Genomic DNA, 17,254 nt, shown 5'->3' on the forward strand with positions numbered 1-17,254 from the left:
AACTTTTGAACAAATTATATTTTCTGCGTAATACAAAATTATAACTTAAAATATCACAAATTCGTTAAGTACTCCATGCGCTCGACACTGAGAAAAGTAAGGAGCACACCCATTCCTGCAACCGAACCGAATCAATTTTATGACGACTTTATTTTAACCACGTACCATTATGGAACCACTTGCCGGGCAACCATTTCCTACCAAGATCCTGTAAGCCTTGCGGATTTCTTCAGGTTTGTAATAATGAATACTGTATTTCTCTCTATGCAAGCAAATATACTTATTCGTGTATTGGCATTTAAACATCGAGTCGTGTCTAGGAACCACGTTGATTTTCTTGGCACAAATCCCAGTGATGTAGACGTCTTCGATGTAAAATATAGGCGTTTCGAAGGTGCAACGGTAAAGATTTTCCGCCACGTCGGACGACATTAAATAAGTGGGTCCACACAAGTAGTCGGGGTACTTTTCTTCAGGAAATAATTCACGAGGCACGTACCTGAAATTTGTTTTTTTTTTTCAAAGTGTGTATTAAATCAGGTTTGAAGACCTACCACTTGCTCCTCGGGTCTCGGAATGGTTTCGTATCGTTGATGAGTTTCCCAACGAGGAAATCCGTCTCACTGTTGCGCTTTGACAACATCTCGAGCACGTTGTGGACGTTCAAAAACACATCGCCGTCGATTTTCATTAAATATTTGTAGGATTTTGAACAGTGGCGACTAAACAGCTTCAACATGTTTATGGATTTTAAAGTTAAGTTGTTGTAAGAATCTAGGAAACGCTCTTGAATGATGTCGTTGTATTTTTCACTCTCGAACTTAAGTCTAACCTGAAAGAAAAAAAATAAGTTTTGTCTAATTGTGGTGGCTAGCGCGTACTTGCACTTCATAGTTGTGGTTCCTCTCTTCACCCACCAAGAAGTAGAAGGAAACATTGGCACCTGAAAAATCCTGAAGTAGAAAATTAAGTTCAGTTAAGACTAATAGTTTCGTAATTAAAGTATTGTATCCTGAAATTTTGAAAAATTCTAAAATCGACTTTGTTCGATCATATGGTAGTACGGAATTAATTAAACCAACTATGGAATGCATTAGCACCCATAAAAAGGGCGTCAACGAGACCACTTTGATGCACCGCTTATCACAAACGTCGACGCCTACGATCAAATTAATAATTACAACATGCACGTACGTTTACGCGCCCATGTTTCTCTTATGACGTGACGAACTTCAAAGTCATCGGGCTTAATATTCACCATGACCAGTAAAATGCCGCTCTTTTGGCAGAAGTCCTTTGGGATGATGTGTGGTGGCGAACTTTCACTAACGTAGTTTCTGACATCTTTTGAGGTGTTTTGGTTCCAACCGTCTACGTAGGGAGGACCTTAAAGCTGATTGTTTTTTTTTTAGTATAAAGTACGATTTACTCACTCGAGACGGGGGCATTCCAGTTTGAGTTAAAATATAAGTAGAGGACGCCAAATATTACAACGAAAGAGAGAAATAGCAGCCTTTTCTTGAATTTCATTTGAGGCAAAAAAATCCACATTTCCGCCTCAATGTATACAAAAATGCCTGATTTTCGTAGCAGTTAACTCCATAACGCTTCTATCCTACAAGTTCGCTGGTCTTAACATTATACAAATACGACAATAGGAGTGTCATATTGAAGTTAAGTTTATAGCAATAGGGTCGGAGTGTCACGCTAATTCCATTCTAGAGCTGGGTATTTCCGGAGACCGTTCAGCACCTGAAAATACACAGATTTAAAATTTTTTTGAGGGGGGATAAATCGCTCCACATAAAATCTTACTTTAACAAACTTTTTAAAATTAAAATGTCTTAACAACTGTGGATTAAAAATGTCACCCGTCGTTCGATATTTTAATTAAAACCCAGAAGTAATTTTACCTATCCTTGCACTATATTTAGACGCAATCAACTTACTTCAATCGACGAAACGCTTAGAATAAAAGACCGTCGAGTGTGACCTTATATATAATTATCTTAAGTAATTAAGTAAACTTTGTGTGCATGTAGATTCGTCTATTTGTTCTTCATTTATCAAAGAGTTTATTTAATCAAACTTTAATTTACAATAAAAATTACGGCTTAATTATGTTGTTATTCGCATTAGTCATCATTGTTCTCACTATTTAAACATCGCGGAAAACGAGATAAAATCGCAAATTAATGCACTTTTGTTACTTTTTATTTTTCGAGTGTAAGCTAAACTTTCATGTTTTCTCGACGTTTCGTGACCCTAGAGTAGGAAACAGTAGGTCCCGTTTCGCACAATTTTAATCACGTATTTTCAATTTCGTCGGATTATAAACAACGTTACGTAAACATCGTTATCATTAAATTAATTTTTGATACGAAGAGCCAAATCGCGTTGGCCCGCGGCCCGACAAAGCATGACCTTGCGGATTCACACTCATAAATACATATTCACAATACATTTACATGCCTCACCCACCACACATTTCAAATACCTACGTCGGAATAAAACAACGAATAACCAACTTATAGAATATTATTTACCTCGTCGATAAAGTAACTTTACGCCACAAAACGAAGTCCTCGACACTGACGCCACCGGTACCGGAGAAGTAACAGGTAACAACATCAACAGGTGGCCGTGTGCCCTTTGTCCACATCGCGTCTCCGTCACGAGAAAGAAAATAAACGTAAGCGCGATGACGCTCGACCACCCCTCGGTAAACAGAATAAAATTACAAAATCGTGTACCCTGATGGGGTCAGGGGCAAGTTTTCTGATTCCAATTAACCGGCAGCACGTGTTGCTGTCTTCGTTGTCAGTTCGAAGGTCTCGCGCAGTGTTTTTTCTCTTAAAATAACCACACCAGGCTACTATTTATACCAAAGTTCGAAGCGTGTTTGCGAATGATACGTAAACAGTGTCCTTTACCTTTTGGTGGCCACGAGGAGCTGGTTGGCGGTGCTACTAGGACTCGGATCGCTGCATTTTGGACGTGGGTGTTGACAACAATTCGGCTGCGGTTGCAGTCAACGCGCGCAGTTTTGGACACGTTGGGTTTTGACGCGGTTACCAATTTCGAGAACGACTGGCTGTTAAGCAAAAACTGCTGGAAGTGCTGGATTGGTGGGGTGATAGGGACGGAGGTGGAAGGCGATTTGGACCAATGGGAGGCACGGTTTGCTTTTTTTAGGACTTATAATTGTGGGCCAAAATTCAGAATCAGCCTGAGTCAGTTCTGTTTCCTTCTTTATCTTTTTGAAATGGGGACCAGATGACAGAGGAAGTCTACTTCAAAGGAACTATGTCTATTTAGGAAAATTTGATGATATTATATAATTAAGTAATAATAATGACTTCATGACTGACAATTTTATATACTTACCATCCATTTTGTCATGGGCATGTTAAACCATCATCCACATGCGTCAACAAACATTTTCACTGTTTCAACAGCATGTTTTTAAAATCCCAGAAAATCTATGAATTAATAGTTCTCGAAAGATCCTCCTTTCCCGGTTATTCCATCATCAACCCTAATTTGCTTCAAAATACTCCTGTACAACAAATTCTCGAATATTTTGAAAAGAAGAATTTCAAATTTTTTTATTCATAAAAGACGAGGTAACGTGGGACTTTTTTTATAAGTCACCGCATACATACAGAATAATTTCTAAGTATGACTGAGTGAAAAATACTTACCTTAACATATATTTAGGCTACATTTAATAATATGTGTCTAATACGAAACTGAGGAGGTACTCTTTGAAATGACTTGTCTACCACCGATATGAACACCACTGAAGAATGAGCAGTAATAAATAAAAAGTCTATGTGTCCTAAGACAATCTAAACAGTTGTAAAATGACTTATGGTAAAAATACTTGCCACATCTGTGGATCTAGTGGAAGAAATATTTTTCAGAAAAACAATTTCTTTTTCAGTTTTGGTCACGTATTTTCAGTTTCAGATCAAAATGTGAGCTAGTGAAATCAAATTTCTAACATTTCTCAATAAAATCTTTGTTGTTTCAGGTTCTAAACACATTTCTTTTCGAATTACAAAAATGAAAGTCTCTTTTTTTTAATGTAAAGCATTTACCTACCACTAAAAGGTAAAATTAATTCAAAAAAGTAAACCAATAATGTAACTTAAGATACGTATTATAATATAGAGAGAAAAATTTCATAAAACGTCCACGTGTTGACTAGCCGACTTTAAACTGTGTCTCATCCTCTCAAAAAATTTAATGACGTCAGCGCAGTGTTGTTGAGCAAATATCACGCATTTTAACAATACAATTGAATTATTTTGTGTTTATCTTTATGTATTTTATGCTATTTACCTTTGATTGTTTTTCTTTGCGTGGAATCTTGATTTCGCACCCACTTTTTATTCACTTCATGCATCTTTTTCACCAACCTAAGGAAATCAGTAATTAATAGCAATACTTATCAGTTATCACTAGAGAGCGGAAAATATGCAGCAAAATTTTGGGAAATATGATCATATGATATGCATCAAATTTATGCAAATATGCGGTAACTTTCTTAATATATGCGGAGATATGCAGTTGCATATGCTCCAAAAATTAAAAAAAAAATCGTAATAACCGAACTAAATTTATTTACAAATTACAAAAACAGGTTTCCCGAGCATACGTTTTATTACAAAAAATACATAAATCACATTGCAAAGTGTTTAATTAATTCTCACTAACACATAAATCACATTTTTAAAGATAATATTGTTATACTAAAAAATAAACATAAACAGAACAAATTGAAAAATAGTAGTAATCGACTATTTAATTACTATTTTGGTAACAGTTTATTTTTAAATATTTTTCGAAATATTCTCACAAAAAAGTTTATCCGGTGATTCTAAAATATGCTTTTGTAAGTAGAAAAAGTGCGTACTACGTCCACAGATGTATAAAAATCCTTACCGGCGCGACAAAACAGAGTTCCTTCTTGAAGAATAAGTTCAGGAAAACGTATAATCCGTAAATTAATTAGAGTTAACGTCGACATATTGACACACCTGTATCGCTTTAAATGCTTTCAATGCAAACTCACGATGAAAAATAATAGGGTAACGTCCCTTCGACCACCATTAAACATACCATTAATACGCTTAAGTAACGAACAAAAATATTGGGAATGAACGGTATTTCCAAAAGTAATTACAGCCCTGGAAGATTAGCTTAACACCCGGTGGTTTCTCCAAACTACCATAAAACCCAAACCTTTCCTAGTTATTTGAAACTCAGGACAATATTTGCAATCTGATTAATGAAATTTCGTTTTTCTAGATAAATGCCGATAGAATAACATTTTTTTTTTCAAATTAGCACAAAAATTGATAAAAATGCAAAATATGCACCAGTTACGTGAAATATGCAGCAGAAGGCAAATATATGCAACTATGCATTTTTTTTATAGCTGTAGTCATTTTTATTAGCATGATTCGTTCACACATTAAATATCAAGACTTATATGCAAAAAATAACGGATATGCAAATTTCATAAAATCCGCTCTCTAGTTATCACTTATCAGACATCAAGAAATTATTGAGTGTTGATTATTTTTTTTATTATTATAATGTATTCAGCGTTGTTAAAAATTACTGAACCCTGAAATAAAAGACCAGATGGTCAAAACGTGTGTACCCAATCTAAGTCAATACAATTTAGATTTATTTTTTAAGAATTTGAAAATATACTTGTTAACTACGTGAAAAATAGAATCTGAGTTTGTGACTCACCTGGTAAAAAATTAAGATTAAAAAAATATTCCAAATAATGTTTAAAATTGCGAAACACAAATGAAGGGAGTGTTATTTTTCGATCTGTAACTGTGACACTGCGCGCCAAACTGTCGCCGCCGCCAGACTTCCCGCCGCCACAAGGAAGAATAGGCGGCGGAAGGAAATGCAAGGAAACAGTTTCCTCGAAACTGTGTCAAACTTTGAAAATCACCTTCCCAGAGCCAAGAATATACAAAAAATAAAAAAGATCAAGCGTAGTAAACATGAGCGAAACGTGAAAGCGCAAAAAATGCACGATAACTCGACAATGAAAAAAATGTCTCTGGCTTGTTTAAAATCCATCCAAAAAATTAATTTATATGCACATTTACAGCAAGGAAGGTAAGTGGATATTCTTGTGAAATATAACTATACCTTTTTCTATACAGTGATGTGAACAATAATTTCAGTTCTGTGTTGAACAGTTGATGTTTTACCGCCAACAATTTAAACTATGTAATTTGAGTTGTTGGTGATTTCTGTTGTGTAACCAAAATGTCACTGGACAATATTGGCGCAAAAAACTTAAAAAATCCCTGGTTTTACACTCCCTCAAAAATAACTCAAGATCATCAAAACTTGGGTACATGAAAAAATGCTTAAAAATCACAAAAAAAGTCTCAAAAAAAAAATTGAAAAATCCGTTACTTTTAAACACCCCAAAGTGACTTTTGGTCACTACGATTTGGCGCTTTTTGCCATTGATTCTTGATGGATGCTTAATAACAACCATTTTAACTGTAGTCCAAGACAGATTCAAAAATATGTTTTTGTCTAATACCGAGAAAGTTGTATTCCAAAGATTGTCATTACCCTTCTCGGAAAGCTTAAGCAGGTACTCGATGCCTATAATAAGGGTTTCGAATAATAAACTGATAAGGACCTGTTTATGAATACTTTACCTCTCTTTACCTAAAAGGTAAGATTTGTCTCTCTGGACAGTTTTCGTTTGCCCGTTGGTGAGAAAACACAGAACTCAACATGCCAGTGCCAACAGCAATATACACAATTAGGTAAGAATTTTTACGTATTTTTTGCGCTTAAATACATAAAATATACAGTAGCTAACTCAAAAAGATCCAGACACCTGATTGTTTTAACCATGATTAAATACAAAAAGAGTTTTAGTGTAAATCTATAAATGGTTTCATTGGCCGCAAAGGTGTTTTTTTTAGCGCTACTATATGGTGCGTCACATGAAGAAGATAACGACTTTCTTTTCTATATGTTATAGGTACACAGAACATTATTCTAACTTGATTATTTTGAAAGTGGTTAAATAACTGACTAAATTTGATAAAAATGTTATTTTTACACAGAATTTACCACCCAGAAGAGGTAAATATCCTACCCGGCTACAAGCTCCTATACAGAATAATGCAATACATCACGGAGCCCCCAGACCAAAGCAGGCAGACGCACTTCGCGCTTATCTGTAAAGCGGTTCTGCATGCTTACAACCCCAGGGACAGAACCCTCTCCGAGGATGTTTTACGGATGTTTTTCAACCAAAACGGTAAAAGAAAGGTAATCCGAATGTAATCAATTTAATCAGAAGTTGTTTCAGGGTACCCCCTGTCCCTCAGTGACGAAGCGGTGAGCTTCGACCACAAACGATGGGATAGCATAGAGAAACTGAACATTGTGATCGAAAAACCCAACAGGCGTTTAAGGATCGTGGTCTTCGAAAGGTTCGAAGGCGGAAGACGCATTGCATACGGGCGTGTAAGAAGTTAGCTGTGAAGATATCATGTACATAATTTAGTCTATAATGTATTACTCGTGGAAAGGTTAATAAAAGTCAGATTGTTGTTTCACATAATCGTTTATATTTTAAAATTCTTTTAGTTTAGTTTATACATCATCAATTCGAAATACAAATAATTTGTAACATCGTCGGACACGGAATGTATACATAATGATAATTTAACAACAATTAACTAAATTTTTCAAGCACTGACGAACAAAAGGTACAACTAACTGCAACATTTACAGATTCCTTCTATCAGTTCTGAAATAAGTACGAACGAGGAACCCAGTAATCATAATCGAAGTTACCTAAAACAAGCTTTGTTTAATTACCGAAGTGGGCTTCGAAACACAATCCCTAAAGAAAAATCGCGTCTTACCGCAAACGTGACCGTCTACAGTGTGTTGCAAAAAATACACATTCGTTACATTGAGCAACTCGCTGCAGACGCCGAACGAAACCAAACTGATCAGATTTTATGGCGCAGTCGCCACACATGTTAAGTTCACGAATTTTCAGTTGAAGTAGTTTTAATAATATAATTCAGCTGGACGTTTTATTGGAATCAATTCATGATGAGAGCTAAGATAAACAAATACATTTCAACATTAAGGCACTAGTCTCTTACCAAATCATGGACAATGTTGAACTACATTTGTAACCTGTGAAAACGGTAACGCTTGAGCCGACTAATGGAAAAGCCAACTACTTACACAAACTAGCTACCTGAAAAGCTCATGTGAACGTCAGATCAAACGTCGTGGTTTTCGCTTTCTTTTAAGCAAAAGGGACAAAGTCCAAACGAGCATTGAACTGTAAAGGAACTCCAACGGCCGATAAATCGCGGTTTAACCGCCAACACACCGACTCCGCGTGATGATTTCATCATATTCAAGTAGTAAAGTAGAGCCCACCGAATAGTGAACGTCGTGTTTTTGCTGTTCACTATTTCGTAGACTTAATTTTACTGTTTCAAAAAAACATTGCGTGCAGGTTGTTGAGACTTAAACCACGATTTATTATTATTATTATTGTTATTATTATAATAAAATTATCCCAGGAATGAATTAGGTGTATACTTTTCTCCCGTCATTGTTGTTTACGTTAAAGAGGTCCCTCGCGTTTTCAAACTCTCCTCAGACTTTTTGACTGTTGACTTTACAATGTAGTGGGCAAGAGTTTGAAAACGAGGGTTGAGTACATGGAAATTGTCTTGATGCGTGTCTGCATCAAACGTACATCGTGGTCATGGCCGCATGAGCATTAAAATCGTCCGATTTTAACCTAGCCACAAATCTCTCGAAAACATCTACCAAAATCAGCAGCTGTAGAGAACTGTGTGTTCTTTGGTGTTGCAAACGTAGAGTGAAACGAATCTTAAGCTAAAGTAAACCCTGAGGTCAAACGTGTTAGAGATGTGCGGATAGATGTGCTTGCTTACTAGAAACGGTGGTCGTTGTGGTCGCGCCCACACGAAACTCTTGTGCGATTTCGAGTTTCGTGTCGGCGCGAGTCGACGTTTCCCGATCCACTAAAACTGCAAAGTTGAGAAAAGTGCGCCGTATTTACAATCACAGAAACGAATTTTCCGACTCGCCCTTCTACCGCCCCCGTAATAAATATAAACGTTTGTGAACTAGTCGAATACTTTGGCACTAGATCCGTAGAAAGCGTAAAAAATACAATTTATAATGCACTAATTATCACAATTCTCGAAAGGAAAATAGAAACCTATTCACACTTACTCTTACGATAAGTTTTATTAACTTTAATTATGTTGTTCATTATCCAGTGGTTGACGTTGAAGCTGTTCTTCTGCGTGAGGCATTCCCTCGTCACGTTGTTGTCTTTCAATAAATTGTACGTTTTGCGGATGTCGACGGGGGTGAAGCGGTGAGCCGTGTACAGCTTCATGAAGAGACACAAGTCGTAGTTTAACTTTTGATATGTGAATAGCGAGTTGTTGTGGGGCCTGACTCGGGCCTTCTTTGCGCAAATCCCGGTTATGTATACGTCCTCCAGGTGGAAAATTGGTGTTTGCAGCGCCGCCTTGTACAGCTTCTCGGCCACGTCGACGGACATCACGTAGCCGGTGCCGGAGAGGTAGTTGGGGTACACTCTGCCCGAGTACATGTAGCGCGGAGAGTACCTAGAATTTTACACGAAAATAAACACGGTTTCCTCAAAAACAATCTCAATTACGAAGATCACAACTTTCCAGTGTAGTAATGTTTTAGTTTTCGGAGTTTTAACTCCTTTGTTTTCGTATTAGAACACGCGCGCCGGAATAGGATGGTGTCGGTGTCGAAGACACCGAGACCGGTTTGAACTGAGTCTGAACAGGCATGTAACGCCGCGCTATAGAGAGAGAAAAATTTGTAGTGTAATGTGTGTAATGTAAATATTTATGTTACTTTAGTTGGTAAATTACACATTGTACTTTTTTTTTATATTATTATTATGTTAATTAATTATATTTCTATATGATAAATAAATAAAAAAAGTATATTTTATAAAAAGAATGCATTGACAATACATGGATATTTATCATTTTGTCAAAAAATACAAATGCAAAATATTTTTGGTTTTTATTATTTTTTAAGAGAAAATTAATGACTCGCCGCGTAGACATGTTTAATTTATATAAATTGACACCGTAGAGTTAAAACTCCATCCGTGCGTCCCTGGGTCGACGCACTCTTCTTTTTTTTTTTAAAGATTCTAATTAGTGGTCACTAATCAAGTTTTTAAATCGAATCTTGTCATTAAATTGATTAAATTTAAGAAAATGCTAAACTACACTGTTAATAGTAAACTTTTGAATTGCGTGTGTCCTTGACGTTTCAAAAATAATATACAGCCAGATCGAAAAAACAATTTGTTAAAGTTTTTCATTCACAGTCAACTTTTTTCGATCTCGCGATTAACGTCAATTTTTATTATAGTTTCTGACCAATCGCAATAAAACACCTGGACACTAACCACTTGCTGCTGGTGTCTTTGATGGGCCTTGCTCCGCAGATCAGTTTCCCCATGAGCAAATCTGTCGTGCTATTTCTACCCATAAGCATCTTCACAATGAGATGCATGTTGACGAACATGTCGTCGTCAATCTTCAGTAAATATTTCGTAGAGTTGGCACAATAATTACTAACTAACTTCAACATAACAATAGACTTCAAAGTGAGATTGTTGTAAGAATCTACAAAGCGTTCCTCAATTATGTCTCCGTATTTGTTGCTCTCCGCCACTATATCATTCTAGAACACAAAACAATAATCCCGAAAGTGTTGCACAATATTGAAATTTACCTGCAGTGAACTATTCATGGTTTCGCCTAGTAAAAAAAATAAGGACACATTATTCGAATTTCGTTTATCACCCCATGTCTCTCGTATTGCATTTCTCGCCTCGACGTTGGAAGGTCCCGAACACACCATTACAAGCAGAAATGAGTCATGATCACAGAAGTGCTCCGGAAAAATGTGTGCGCTCAAATTGTTGTTTAAAATGTACTGACTAGTATCCCGCGTCGTGTTGTAGCCCCAGCCCTCCACAGAAGCTAGATGAACAAACCAAAGTATAATCAACGTCACAAAACTAAACAATTCAAACACAATCGTGGAAAACATTCTGAATCGTTGTTGTAGCCAACTCCAAACCAAAATGTTTTCGGACTATTTTTAGAACGGGGTGTTAATTTGTACAAATCTAACTCTACTTATGTGTTTCGCCGCGTAAACAACGTCACTTGGAACGAGAAAAAGCCGCAAGCATCAACCAAACACAACGTAAATCAAAACCACTTCGGACTGCGATTTTCGTCTACAAAGCAGCGCCGTTCGCTGTCCCTTCTTGTGCAAAGTACAACCAAACAGTAACAACTTAGAAACTACATAAAAGCTGCAACAAAACCAAAGCGTACCTATAGTATGTCCCGAATTTGGCTCACCTTCCGTATTTGAAATTTGCATACACATGATTATGTAAAAGATAAACGATAAAATAAGTATTGTGTAAACAAATATCTTTCGTTTGGACTTCATGTTGCTTCACGAGTGGGAACCTGCAGTGTTTGGTGTCGAGTCTGGGGCTGAAATTTGATATTATCAGTTATCGCTCCGACGACGCGTGAATACAGCAATATGGTCAAAATTACCTTGGAAATCGACGGGGTGACTCGAACAGACCTTCATCGTCGCTTATCCATCGGAAATAAAAGGGCGAGTGGCCCTGAATGGGTCGTTGGTTGGCGGCTGTCAACTTTTACCTAGAAAGTTAGGTTAGGGGCGTTGGGGTTGTTTGACCTTAAAGTCAAGTGTTCCTACGAGGGTGGTTCAATATAACGTCACTAGGCAATACTAATTTCATTCTTTGTTTTATTATTAATGATTTTGTTATCTAAATTCGTCTACGAGGGGTTTTATTTAAGTATTACGATAAAATAAAGAATTGTTGTGCATGCGTTTTTGTAGCTTTGATAAGGGAAAATTGATGAGCCAACTAGAGATAACATATATTGCGATGTTTAATCGCTTTACCATAAATAAGTCATCTTTTAAATTTGACTTCGACATTATTGATATTCAGAAGATATCATCACTTGAACAACCGCAACTGTGTAAACTGGGCTGCCTATATGCTAGTTTTCCTTGTTGTTGCCTTTTTTGTCGACTTTTTGTTTGTCGTTTTTTTATGTTGCCTATTTTACCACCTCAGAACATTTTTTCTTACTGGAAAAAGATTTTTTTAGCCTAACTACATATAGTGAAACTACTTTATGAACGACTGCCCTACAACAGAGAGAAACCTGCAACATAATTGTAACACAATGTAGTTTTAAAAAATATTAGAAATTACTTATAATAAATATCAAAAATGTTTAATTATTAAAAAACATTATGAAATTTAACGCTTAAATTACAGTTCGCTGTATCTCATTGCATTTGTTGTAGGTTCGGGCGCCCTCTGTCATCTTAAGGCTTTAATTCGCGCGTCAACGACTCTGAAGTTGAGTGGCGATTCTCTCACGAAAAAAGCGCGAGGCAATAAAGAAAGCAATTTCCCCGGAAAATTAAAGCGTCCAGGAAAAAACGCCGTACGTGACGTAATAATTTCAAGAAAGGGAACAAAGCAATTTATCCAACAGCTACTTGATTAAAGTATCGCTCCGAAAGAAATTGTATCCCACTTTTTTTATTACTCTTGAAATTTTAATTAAATTCTTTTTTTATCACAGCTCCCAGGAAATGAACACGCCGCCCCCGCCCCCGCGCCCCATAAATTCGCGCGTTCACGGCGAATAATTGGTTGCATACTCTCAGGGTGTAAATATCAATTTGTAGCGAACGTGAGGAGATTGTAGATCCCTTCCGAGTGATTAATTAAGTTTAGAGTCGGAGCGTTTTTAAGAGAGAACCCTCCTTAACTTGTCTTCCCAAATGAAAGAATGTTCAATTAAGAACTTTTTAATTTGTCTTCGGCGCACCGTCGCTGGCGTTTGCTTAAAATTGCGCCTAGGTGGGAGTAATTGCGACGAAGGGCCCCAGCAAACCCACCATGAAGAAGATATCTCGCCACACAAGGCGTCCCATTACCCCGTAATTGCGCCCATGATGGATGGCCTTTCTATGAATGGTAATAAGAAAATATCAAATTTACACATACAATCGCTTTAATTACGTTGAATTTAGCCGCATGCTCCCTCTCTCTCTCCAACACTCTGGTAAATGCCGCATCCATCGCCTACCGCGTTTCGAATCGTTAAATTGGCAACAGAAGATGTAATGAAGATCTGAGGACCACACACGTCGCTGCAGTGATTGGTTCTCACGCCCCGCCCAGCGAAGGGGCGGGGCAAGTAAAGTGGTGGGGAGACGGCGGAAGGGGGAAATGGGCGGAGCCGGAGTGGTCGGAGTGGGAGAGGTGTCAATTCGGTTAGTATGTTGAGATTTATTAAAAATACAAGCTTGCGGATTGATATATTGGCGTTGCTTTGTACTTGTACGGCTTAGTTTCTGGACGATTTGTTATGGGTTATGGCGAATGCTGTTGGAAGCGGCTGCGTTTCGGATTTACATAAACATGTTGCGATGGGAATTACGGCTCGGATGGGTCGGGGGGCGCATTTTTCGCTATAATGGTTTAATTAAGGGTTGAGGAGGGACGCTGAGATGTTTTTGTAACTGATGTGCTTCTGAATGCGCTGAAATATGTAGTATGAGGTTGGTTAAGAGATACAGGTACCAACATACTATTAGTGCAGAAGTGATGACAGCTGCTTTAAGAAAAAAGTTCACTGGGTGCTTATTTAGAATATTTCTTACATTAAAGTGGACGTTTACGTTATAATTTCCTTAAATGGGTCATTCCAATAGTCAGAACCAAGATAAGGTTCATTCTGCATGCGTTTGGTAGTATATATGGGTTCATTAAAATGAAAAAAAAAACAATGGCATAAAAAACTGAAAAGGAATTGATATTTTTACGTTCTTAACATTTCTAAATCAATTAAAAAAATACTTTGACAAACTGCGTAGGTAAACTAAGTTCCACGAAATTTAAAAAAATATTTTTTTATTTCTTTTTCAAACTTATGACGCACAACTAGCCCGATCATACGCTGAAACGACTCAGAAATCAAGTTTTTGTTTTTCAAGTTTGACAAATATTGTTTTCGATTTTTTTTTCAAATTCTTCTGTTTCTGGATACACTGTATATTTAAATCTGAGATTTTTCCAGTTAACATCAAACGGTTTGTGACTAGTATTTTTTAAAAACTAAGTGCAAATTTAGATAGGTTAATAAGTATAAAGGTGAGTTTAAAATAATTGCTACCTACATAGGTTTTTTGTTACAGGTTGGAATTACTGTAATAATTAAAATAAAATTTCTTTTATTTAATTTTATTTTTATGATTTTTAAATATAGCATCTTATACTTTTTTTTTGTATTCACAACATTAGGTTCTACTGTCAGATTGATTCAGCTAGAGTAGCAAAGTTTCAATAGGATTTTTTTTTATCATATATATTTCTGTTAAAACAAAAAAGCACTGAAAGAAAAATAAAACTGAAGAGAACAGAAATTAAACATCAAAGGTAAAAAAATGAAAACACCTGAGACATCAAAGTGCATCTTGTAAACAGTAATTAAATTTATTACAAACACGATCGTACAAGAATATTAAAGACGTCAGTTAAATAACTCCCATTACGTTTTAATAACTTCACTAAGTAGCTTTGTAATTATTTTAATTATAGTGTGGGCTGTCCTTTATTTTTAAATAGCTGTTACATTAAGTAAAAGAACACACTTTGCTCTACATAACAACCATAATTTTCGTGATCGACTGCAAAAAACTGAGCAAGTCAAAGTGCCAAAAAATATTATTTTACAAAAAATATCTATTTAAAGCAATTTAGTTTTCGGTAAATTTTCATTTGTGCTTCTAAGGAGGATAATACTTGAATTTTTGCCAAAAGATTGACCAATTACAGGTTTTTGTTTTTTTTTTTTGTATCATTAAACTCCTGTCATTGGTTGAAATTTGAAAAATATAACCTTTGTTTGGTCCACTTCGACAGATAAGACGTGAATTTTAGCAACAACAAGCAATCTTCGGTTCAGAAAATGTTTAAAATCGTTCTGTGGTCATGGAATGTCCACTGTCCTTTCGCATGTTTCCTTTTTGGTCTTGTCCGCCAGCAGCTGCCCGCTTTGACACTTCACAATACGTCCAAGATTTCCGCTTAATGAAGTCCGGAGCCCCCCCATGCCCATGAAATTATCATGTTCCCTTGGCAACATCAAACCGTTTTCGTGGACAAAAGCACCCAATCTAAAACGCACCACCGTCAAATCAAGCCGCACTTAGCTGCACACACAAGTCATTTAAAAGATTATTGCGTCAAATCTTCGCAGAAGCCGTAAAATAACAAAAATACAAGGAGCACCAGCGCCATAAACGAGTTTCTTTGAAGGCAAAAGTTTGCAGAAAAAGCGGACCTTGTGCCGTTTTAATTAATGAAACGACAGATGAAATTACGGCAATAGAGAACGCTCGGACGATTTTTCTCGGAAACTATCAGGAACGAGCGTTTTTTTGTTTTTAACTGTAAGCAGATTATAAAGCGGCGATTATTGCAACCGGAATTCTTATGGTGAGAGTTTTTAATTGCGTTATGGGCTAATCTGAGCGTAAATCGTTCCAAGATAGCGTCCGGGGAACTTATATGGATGAAGTTTGTTCGAACGGCTATAAAGATGTCATTGTGTTGCATTATGAGCTTGCATAATTGCATTAATGGGCATTTACTGTTGCAACACCGTGACGCTTTCAAACAACGTGCTGCCTGATGAGGATGTAAGCTCGGGACGGCGGCTTCAGCGTGGATGCTGGGGCATGGAAGCACCGAAAGAGGAAAGCACCAAGGAATGAAGTCAGAGACATTTTTTGGCCCATATGGTGTTATACCTTCGACGACTTCTCTTCCTAGGATAACTAATTAAATCTCAGTGGATGAAAAAGACATCATCAGAATGGACCCAAGATAATACTACGGTGAAATCATGAAATCAAAGTCTCCCTAGAGACAAAAATGAAAACCCACCTGAGACAGGTTCAAGTCTTTATGATGCGAATTTATTGTACAATAAAATCTAACGTTAAGCTTCATCACCGAAGTCCTATTTACGACTGACAATACGTCCACAATCATGACAATTATAAAAATTTCCGCTTGTTTGTAGAGGAAAAAAATGTGTATGGTAGTTAGTCCGAGCCTCTTACTTTTTTTAACAAGAACAGCCATATTTAAAATTTTACTCTGCCGCCATTTTTAAAAGGGAGATCTGTGATTTTAATCTAGTTTTTGTAGCCTAGTTATACAGGACGATTTGATTTTGAATTTTCGTTTTTCTCATTTTTTTTTAAACTTAGGCGATTTTTTTATTTCTTATTGTGAAACTTGTCTTTTGATATCCAGTTTATTAAGATATGTACTAACTCTTTAATATTATTTTATGATTTAGTTATAATTTCAAGACCAAAAAAAACTTACGTAACTCTGGTCAATATAAACATATGTGATACAAAATTTTTGTTTATAAATTCGAATAGATAGGTATAGAATCTACGGATGTCGTATACAGAATTATGAATCTTAAAACAATCTTTTTCAATTTTGATTGTTGTCAATTGTAGTTAAAAAAAACTGACATTAATTCACCCATGGTTTATGTAAAGCCCACAGTTTTTTTTTCTCGTTACCAAAAGAGTTTTGTATTTTAATATTACATTTTACACAAATATTTTCATCAGTTTATATCACTGTTTACCCAAAAATATAACTAAACATATATCGTATGTATAGTTAACAATTAATCTTATGAAGACTAAATTATTATAAAAATTTACCAGTTTCAACACAAGAACACGAGAAAGAAGTATTATTTAATTATTTTACTTATACAGGGCGAGTCACTAACACACGCGTTCCTCGACATCTCCTTAATTTTTAATTTTTTTGTATCTGGAAAATGTCGGATTTACTCTTGAGTAAGATATCCTCTAAGAGAGGGTGGGTGGGCGGGGCTAGTACCTGCTAAGATAAGACTAATATTTGCAAATGACCTACTCTCTAAAAATATGAAGGGTAGAGGGTATATCATTCGGCAATATCAGCCTTACC

The 17,254-nt window shown here is 36.3% G+C and overlaps 3 protein-coding genes across 10 annotated transcripts; 1 reads left to right on the forward strand and 2 right to left on the reverse strand.

Annotated features, from left to right (window-relative positions):
• On the reverse strand, positions 1-3,208 carry LOC135126375 (beta-1,3-galactosyltransferase 1-like). Of its 6 annotated transcripts, none has more exons than XM_064052386.1 (7): positions 2,934-3,208; positions 1,434-1,752; positions 1,195-1,371; positions 882-943; positions 555-832; positions 166-499; positions 1-115 (listed from the first exon to the last, which is right to left on the reverse strand). In XM_064052386.1, the coding sequence occupies exons 2-7, from the start codon at positions 1,549-1,551 to the stop codon at positions 65-67; spliced, it is 1,020 nt and encodes a 339-aa protein (XP_063908456.1). In that variant the 5' UTR covers positions 1,552-1,752; positions 2,934-3,208; the 3' UTR covers positions 1-64. The 6 variants fall into 6 exon arrangements, with proteins under 6 accessions (XP_063908456.1, XP_063908457.1, XP_063908451.1 ...); XM_064052387.1 differs by having other exon boundaries at positions 882-953; positions 1,259-1,386; positions 2,934-3,207; XM_064052381.1 differs by having other exon boundaries at positions 1,195-1,386; positions 2,934-3,194.
• A 3,375-nt stretch (positions 3,209-6,583) lies between these two features.
• LOC135126378 (uncharacterized) lies at positions 6,584-7,591 on the forward strand. Of its 2 annotated transcripts, XM_064052391.1 has the most exons (3): positions 6,584-6,824; positions 7,046-7,327; positions 7,379-7,591. In XM_064052391.1, the coding sequence occupies exons 2-3, from the start codon at positions 7,114-7,116 to the stop codon at positions 7,546-7,548; spliced, it is 384 nt and encodes a 127-aa protein (XP_063908461.1). In that variant the 5' UTR covers positions 6,584-6,824; positions 7,046-7,113; the 3' UTR covers positions 7,549-7,591. The 2 variants fall into 2 exon arrangements, with proteins under 2 accessions (XP_063908461.1, XP_063908460.1); XM_064052390.1 differs by having other exon boundaries at positions 6,584-7,327.
• Positions 7,592-7,617: 26 nt separating this feature from the next.
• Positions 7,618-12,023, reverse strand: LOC135126374 (beta-1,3-galactosyltransferase 1-like). 2 transcript variants are annotated; one of them, XM_064052380.1, is made up of 5 exons: positions 11,721-12,023; positions 11,514-11,654; positions 10,873-11,123; positions 10,544-10,821; positions 7,618-9,710 (listed from the first exon to the last, which is right to left on the reverse strand). In XM_064052380.1, exons 2-5 carry the CDS (start codon positions 11,605-11,607, stop codon positions 9,293-9,295), a joined length of 1,041 nt encoding a protein of 346 aa, XP_063908450.1. In that variant the 5' UTR covers positions 11,608-11,654; positions 11,721-12,023; the 3' UTR covers positions 7,618-9,292. The 2 variants fall into 2 exon arrangements, with proteins under 2 accessions (XP_063908450.1, XP_063908449.1); XM_064052379.1 differs by having other exon boundaries at positions 11,487-11,654.
• Between the last annotated feature and the right edge of the window lie 5,231 nt (positions 12,024-17,254).

The sequence above is a fragment of the Zophobas morio genome, unplaced genomic scaffold (assembly GCF_036711695.1).
Source record: "Zophobas morio isolate AGI-343-1 ecotype UQ-CSIRO unplaced genomic scaffold, CSIRO_AGI_Zmor_V1 ptg000010l, whole genome shotgun sequence".
Classification (NCBI taxonomy): Eukaryota; Metazoa; Arthropoda; class Insecta; order Coleoptera; family Tenebrionidae; genus Zophobas; species Zophobas morio.

What these genes read in the sequence shown, in the direction of transcription:
- LOC135126375 (XM_064052381.1), bottom strand. Translation starts at nt 1,551, where the DNA reads ATGTGGATTTTTTTGCCTCAAATGAAATTCAAGAAAAGGCTGCTATTT. An exon ending in CTGGAATGCCCCCGTCTCGA is followed by an intron (nt 1,387 to 1,433) that starts GTGAGTAAATCG and finishes ATCAGCTTTAAG; the next exon opens with GTCCTCCCTACGTAGACGGT. An exon ending in CGAGACCCGAGGAGCAAGTG is followed by an intron (nt 500 to 554) that starts GTAGGTCTTCAA and finishes AACAAATTTCAG; the next exon opens with GTACGTGCCTCGTGAATTAT.
- LOC135126378 (XM_064052390.1), top strand. Translation starts at nt 7,114, where the DNA reads ATGTTATTTTTACACAGAATTTACCACCCAGAAGAGGTAAATATCCTA. An exon ending in GATGTTTTTCAACCAAAACG is followed by an intron (nt 7,328 to 7,378) that starts GTAAAAGAAAGG and finishes AAGTTGTTTCAG; the next exon opens with GGTACCCCCTGTCCCTCAGT.
- LOC135126374 (XM_064052379.1), bottom strand. Translation starts at nt 11,607, where the DNA reads ATGAAGTCCAAACGAAAGATATTTGTTTACACAATACTTATTTTATCG. An exon ending in AAATTCGGGACATACTATAG is followed by an intron (nt 11,124 to 11,486) that starts GTACGCTTTGGT and finishes TTGTTCATCTAG; the next exon opens with CTTCTGTGGAGGGCTGGGGC. An exon ending in AAAGACACCAGCAGCAAGTG is followed by an intron (nt 9,711 to 10,543) that starts GTTAGTGTCCAG and finishes GTAAAATTCTAG; the next exon opens with GTACTCTCCGCGCTACATGT.